The sequence below is a fragment of the Hydra vulgaris genome, chromosome 05 (genome assembly GCF_038396675.1).
Source record: "Hydra vulgaris chromosome 05, alternate assembly HydraT2T_AEP".
In the NCBI taxonomy this organism is placed as follows: domain Eukaryota; kingdom Metazoa; phylum Cnidaria; class Hydrozoa; order Anthoathecata; family Hydridae; genus Hydra; species Hydra vulgaris.
In genome coordinates this window covers 24,591,354-24,598,697 of record NC_088924.1, presented here as the reverse complement: position 1 = coordinate 24,598,697, position 7,344 = coordinate 24,591,354, and the positions used below count along the sequence as shown (strand labels likewise).

General features: G+C 26.9%; 1 protein-coding gene across 1 annotated transcript; it reads left to right on the top strand.

Annotated features, from left to right (window-relative positions):
- The first annotated feature begins 6,325 nt into the window (after positions 1 to 6,325).
- On the top strand, positions 6,326 to 6,991 carry LOC136080281 (uncharacterized). The gene is made up of 2 exons (XM_065796897.1): positions 6,326 to 6,803; positions 6,882 to 6,991. Exons 1-2 carry the CDS (start codon positions 6,341 to 6,343, stop codon positions 6,989 to 6,991), a joined length of 573 nt encoding a protein of 190 aa, XP_065652969.1. The 5' UTR covers positions 6,326 to 6,340.
- Positions 6,992 to 7,344: the final 353 nt, after the last annotated feature.

Here is a 7,344-nt window from a genome sequence, read left to right as displayed (position 1 = left end):
TTTTGATGCAATTAGTAAATAACTTGATAAACTTTTTTCATCTTCTGCTGAAAAAACGTGTCTATTGTTGTAGTTAGGCTTGAAAGCTTCATTTGGATTAAGCCTCTTTTTACGACAATATCTTATTAAAGTCTATCTATGTTAAACTGACGTGCTACAACATTCAGTTGTGTTCCTTCTAAAACTTTATTAACAGCTACTTTCATTGTTTCACTTAGTATAGCAACTTTATTTGTTTTTTTAATTCTATTTCTAACCATTTTAAGATCTGTAAAAAAATATATCAATAAAAACATATGTTTTTAATAAATGCTAATATTTAACATAATAATATTATGTTATATATTTTTTAATTATTATGTTAAATATTATTCTTTTGATATTATAAAATAATAGTATTATTATTACTAGCTTATAACATAAGTAGATTTAAAAAATGAAATGCTAAAAGCTATTGTTTGTTTATATATAGTTTTTTTTTAAATTATAAATACAATTCCATTCGTTTAACTGTATTGCTTATAAACAAAAACATGGGGCACTTCGTCTTCTATGGGGCACTTTGATCCTCCGATCAATGGGCCCCGCATAGTCAAAGATCAATGTACCCCAATAGGTATAGGTAACATATTGATAGCAATATCTACTGTATAAATTGCAGCCAAATAAAAATTATATATTATATTATACACCTAACACTTACAAATTTAAAATAAATTTGCTGTTAACCCATACAGACATCTAAATAAAAATATATTTGAATTATAGTACGACTTAAAAAAATCACTTTTTATGACGAAAAACAATATTTTCTTTATTTTTTTTGACGCTGATAACCTTATGAAAAAATATTACGAATAATCAATTAAGGAAGCATAATGGTTAATTAAATTGCAACCTCACTTCTAGTAAGACAAAAATGAACGAGTAAAAGCCAAAAGATCATACTGCACCGGCGATCAATGCGCCCCCATCTCCCCTACATTCATCTGGCTAAAATAATGCATTATTAGTTAATATATTTTCCAAATGTAATCATATCTGAATAAATTTCTGTATATGCATACATCTAGCAAGTTAAATTACTTTTGATTTAGTAATTTTACAGATGTAATTACATCTGATCAAGTTCTATAAATACATAGATCCGGGTAGTTTTGTAGCTTTTAATTTACTATTTTTAAAGGCGTATTTGCATAAAATTGTTTTTAAATTAGCAATACTTTCTAATTAAAAACAAACGATATTTTTATTTTATTTATCACAAAATATTGTTTATTAAAATTACTCTTTGGCAAAATAAACATAACTAATATCCATTTTGTAATATGGTCAGAGATACTGCAGAGGTGGTGCAACTGATGCAGTCAAACTAGAATAAAATAGTTATATCATCTAATTAGCAAGCGAAAATCTTTTAAAAAATATTGCAGACTGTACCTCTTCAAAATGAACGAGTTAAATGGAGGTTACAGTCAGCTTCTGCAGCAGCATCTACATAGTGGTTGAGCTCTTCATAAAATATTAATTGCACATTTACAATTTTTTATTATTTGATTTTACCGATGTTGTTAGTTAGATACTATTAGACATGACAACTGCAAATGTTATTAGCTTGACCCATTATGTGTTTTTATTATTAAAAAAAAATACTACTTCACTCTCAACAAGGCTGCAAGCAACCACTATTAAGTTAAAAGTTACTATGAAACAGATAATAATGTTTAATAGCAAGGAAATGGTTTAAAGAAGATTTGAGAATTTAAAGAACCTATGAGTAAGGAAAAAATGAAGATAAGAAAGACTTTTAAAGCACTTATGCGCAAGGGTAAAAACCAAATAAATACCACTTTTTGAGCATGAAGGAACAAAGACAGTGAAAGGATGGGGCTTTAATGAATGACGAGTCAAGCAGGAATGATTTTTGGTCAATGAACCTAGAGAAGGTTGCTCGTGGAGTAGTAAACATAATAGTAGTTGTAGTAAAAAAAGAGAGACGCAAATTTACAATAATGGGCTCAAGCTTAGAAAAAGAATTAGGTCTAACAACATTTACAATGCATTATTGGACCTTGTCTGAAAGAGAAGGAGCATCATTAACAGTACTTTATAAAGGGACGAATAAAAGTTTTGTAAAGGTAGATAATGTAATCAGGAGTATGATACTGGTGAGCATAATAGAGAGAAGCAACCTTAGCAGATACTAGCTTAGCAATGGATCGCTTATTTGGTTTCCATATGAGGTTAGTTGTGAATAGAAGGTTTATTGTGAATGAGAGGTTAGTAGTGAAATTTAAAAAGGGCTAAATTTATCTTGGAATAGTTGAAATATTGCAATAGTTATTTGCAATAAGTTACTGATTATTTTGGAGTTTAAGTTAAACAAGCATCTGCAAGTCTCAAGATGTTACAGAGGAAAGATCAGATAATAAAGAAGAATATTTGCCTTTGAGGATGACACACTTAACCACGACATTTTGCATTTTTTCACTTTTTAAGCGTTTCAATAATTACAATACATTATGTATCACAGACTATTTCTAGAAAATAACACCTTTCTAGAAAATAACAATATTCTTTATAACAAACAGTTTGGATTTAAAAAAAATCACTCCACAGATCAAGCAATTATTCATCTCGTTCAAAATATTTTTCAGGCATTTGATGAAAATAAATATGTATATTTTCAAATAAGAGTGGTCCTAAAATTGTATATTTATTTGCAAATAAGAGTGTAATAAAATATGTAAATTTATTTTCAAATAAAAGTGGTCCTAAAAATGTGGAACATCATATTTTATATTCATATTATCAATAAATTCATATAATCAATAAATACACCTAGCGTATACGCTAGGTGTATTTATTGATAATATTATCTTAGCAAAGCGTTTGACACTGATGATCATTTTATTCTATTAAATAAACTAGAAAATTACGGGATTAAGCACTCAAATTTTAAATGGTCTCAAAGCTTTTGTCAAATAGGAAACAATACATTTCATTTAGCAGCGGAAAAACTAATAATATGAATATAAAATGTGGTAGTCCACAAGGGTCAATTTTAGGACCACTCTTATTTTTAATAATTACCGGTTTTAATAATTACCGGTTTGAGTTATTGAATTTGTATCATCCGCAAACAAAATAGTGTCTAGTTAAGTTACTAGACACTATTTTGTTTGCGGATGATACAAATTTGTTTCACGCTTGTCACGATATTAAAATGTCGTTTATTTCAGTTAACATGGAACTAATAAAACTCACAGAATGGCTCAATGCAAATAAGTTATCAATTAATTTAGATAAAACAAAGTATTCTTTTTTCCATCGCTTTCATGAACGCGATAAAATCCCTTAAAAACTCCCAAAACTTTATATTGGCAGTGAATTTATATAAATAGAACAACCATTAAAATTTTTAGGAGTACTCCTTGACGAAAACGTTACTTGGACAAATCATATGCATTATCTTGAAAGTAAAATCTCAAGAAATATTAGCCTACTTTATAAAGCAAAGCCATTTCTAAATCAAACTAATTTAAAATTGTTATATTTCTCCTTTGTACATAGTTATCTGAATTACGCAAACATTGCTTGGTGTAGCACAAATCAAAACAAAATTAAAAAACTTTTTAATAAACAAAAACATGCAATTAGAATAATATCTAAAGTAGGCCGTTTTACTCACTCCAAAGAACTATTTATAAAGCTGAATATACTCAATGTCTACCTAATAAATATTTTTCATCTTTTAATTTTCATGTATAAAGTTAATAAAAAGACAACACTAAACATTTTTAATTCGTTATTCAAAATAAATAAACATAGATATTTATAAATGTTACCAATATTTTATAAATATTGGTAACATTTATATATTCTCTATACGAAATTATTTATTTTTTACGGATTCAATCTCGGGGCATGGCGATAAGACAAATAGAGTCTTCTTCTTGCCCCGGCCATCTGTATATTGGAAATATTGGTTGTATTTATATTTTTATACGGCAAAAAATGGAGAGAAAAAAAAAATGATGATTTTAATTCGCGGCAAAAAGCTAAATTTATTAACTCAAAAAAAGAAACCAATTCTAAAAAAAAAAAGCAAAATTGTAACGAAATATTAAATTTTATTTAAATAAACTAGAAAAATTTATTAATTTGAAAGAAAAAAATTTAATAGAAAAAAATTTTTATACAAAATTTTTATACAAAATTTTGAAACAAAATTTTTATACAAAATTTTTAAACAAAATTTTTATACAAAATTTTTATACAACTTTTTTATTCTATTTTTTTAGGGCGGTTGTTTATACCATGGACATATAAGAGATGGACGTGCAACTCATTGTTTTTTTCGCGAGCCATGCTCAATAATTATGCGTGTGTATTGTTACAAATCTATTGTTTTAAACAATGAAAACTAATTATGACTTTGAACGACGGTATTTTAACGATTTACTGAACTCGTTTAATCAATCTAATATTATTTTTAAAAAAATTTACGATTAGTGTGAAAATAAAATTATGCAATTTATACACTTATTTTGTTTTTGTATATTTATGTTTTAAAATTGTTGCTGTTCTTGTTATAACATTTTAGAAGTTAAGTTAAATATCAAAATTAAAAAATCAACACCTTTTATCTAATTATTCTAAAATATTTGTCTAAATTAGATATCTAAATGATCTAGATTGATAGATTCTAATAGCACTATGTAATAGTGAGTACTTATGTATATTTTAAATATTATTTATTCAAATTACCATTTTCTATGGTAATATTTGACTAAAATGGACTATGGTATGCAAACTACTAAACTTTAGTCTAAAGTTGTATTGTAATTTATATAAATATCACAAAGTTTTTAAAACTGTTTGATTATGAAAGTTATTGATAAAATTTAATTCTAAGTCTGAAAGCTTATTTGATGTCATTTATATCATACATACTTATTCATTTAAAATTTAAATGAATAAGTATGTATGATTTTTTTTTATATTTTCTTTGTGAAATGGAAGTTCATGTTAAACTGCTTTCAAACTGTTGTAGGATTTGTGGAAAGAAAAAGGTTCTTAGAGCAAAACAAGTAGAACCTTTCAAAGAGGTCCTATTGTATGCCTACAATATTAATATTGATTTAGACAATGCCCAAATCCACCCATCAAAACTTTGTATGAAATGTTACATGAAGTTGTATCATATTCAAAAACAAAAAAATAAGAATGACTGCGCGCCTATGTCTTCATACCAATTTCAACAACATAATGACAAACAATGTTATTTATGTAAATCTAAACTGTTTGGAATACACACATTTTCCAATCCCTTAAAATTTACTGATATAAAAAAAGCTGCTGATTGTTATAACATGAAGTGCTTTAATAACAAATTTGTATCATTTTATATGAAAGATTATGTTTTGTTGTACAAAACAATTACACAGATAGAAAACGATCTATGGACATTGCATATTTTTGACAAACAAATTTCTAATGAAAATGAAGTTATTAGTCATTTGCCAAAATTTCTAAATCCAAGTAGTGCTGCTGAAATTTTTTCCTTCATTGAAAATGTAAAAATTTGCTCTGGTAATAATAATATCCCTAATTTAATTAAAAGTAAAATAGTTAACCTAACTTCAAAACAAAGTCAGTTAATTTTGAAAAAAGATTTTGGTATTATAGAAACTAAGTTTATGAGCAGTTGGAATGATTTTTCAATTATTAGATCAAGCAGGTGTTCTTTTTTGATAAATTCTAATGACAGCAAAGCAAAATGTGAAAATTGTATTACAGACATTAAGTCTCTTATTGAATACGAGTCACCTTCTACAAAATCAACAGATACAAAAAAATGTAATAATAAGTATTTGAAAAAATATCAACTGTTAATTAAAGTAAAAGAACTACAGCGGAATAAAAAAATTGTAGCATCAAGAACATCACGTTTGAAAAAAAAGGTTAGAGAGTATTTAAAAAAGGAAGGTGTAGCTGTGGATTTTCAAACCAATGAATTATTACTTGACACAATGAAAAATGAACCAACTATACCTTTTAAAAAAGATTCCCCACAATTTTTACTCTGGAAGCAGCAGATTGTTCAATCTTCATTAAAAAATAGTAGGGCTATGGTTTGGCATCCATTAATAATTAAATGGTGCCTCAGCATATATCTAAAAAGTCCTGGCACTTATAAACATATACGAAGTTCACCTTTTTTATTTTTGCCATGTAAAAATACACTTTTGAAATATATGTAAACTTCACTGATCCTGGCTGTGGTTTTAATGTTGACATTCTCAGGCGTCTCATTGAATTATTAAAACCTGATAATATGAAAGATTATGAAAAAAATGTAAGTTTAATATTCGATGAAATGAAAATTAAAAGTGGTTTGATGTTTTGCAAAACAACTGGGAAAATGGTAGGCTTTACGGATATGGGACCTGTGAATGATACATTAAATGAATTTCATAGAAGGTTTGACCGCAGAATAACAGAAAGAAATTCTGAATTAAATCTTGCTCAGTATGTCATTGTGTTCATGGCAAGAGGAATTTTTTCATCTTTATGTTATTATTTTGGACATTTTGCTTCAGAAGGTTTTAAAAACGACCAGATATACTCTTGTGCATGGAATGCTATAATGATCTTGGAGTCTATTGGTCTTAAAGTCAGGGCAATAGTTTCAGACGGTGCAACAGCAAATAGAAAGTTTTATAATCTTCATAAAATGGAAGACTCTAGCAACATTTCAGAAGGAGTAGTTTACTGGACTTTGAATCATTGTGCTCCAGGTAAGAACCAAATTTTTAAAAGATTGATTAATTTTTAAATGAATTTTTATGTTTTAAAATATTCCTATTTTTCTACAGAAAGAAAAATTTTCTTTATTTGTGATGTACCTCGTTTGCTAAAGACCACAAGAAATAATTTGGAAAGTTCTCATTGGAATAAAAAGTCGAGAAACTTAATGGTAATTTAGTTTATTTATTATCAAATTAAATTATTCATAATTTACTTGAAATAACTTTGTTTTGAAACTTATTATTAATAGTATAAAGAACAAGAATTAGGTTGGCACCAAATTATAAGTTTATATGAATGGGATGTTGGATTTTTAAGAGATGCCCCATGACTACGTATGGGACACAAACTTCGAGACGAACATATAAACTTAACTCCTCAATCAAGAATGCGTGTAAATCTAGCAGTGCAAGTATAAAATTATTTTTGCTTAATTTGATAAAATTTGTTGTCAGAAGAGTACTAATTGAATATTGTTATATTTTCTTGGCTTAAAATTTAAAAATAATATTAATGCTAAAAATCATAACT

Bases quoted from the DNA above. Each gene is read 5' to 3' on its own strand.
- LOC136080281 (XM_065796897.1), top strand. From the start codon at position 6,341: ATGAAAGATTATGAAAAAAATGTAAGTTTAATATTCGATGAAATGAAA. The intron at 6,804-6,881 runs GTAAGAACCAAA...ATTTTTCTACAG, and splicing joins TTTGAATCATTGTGCTCCAG to AAAGAAAAATTTTCTTTATT.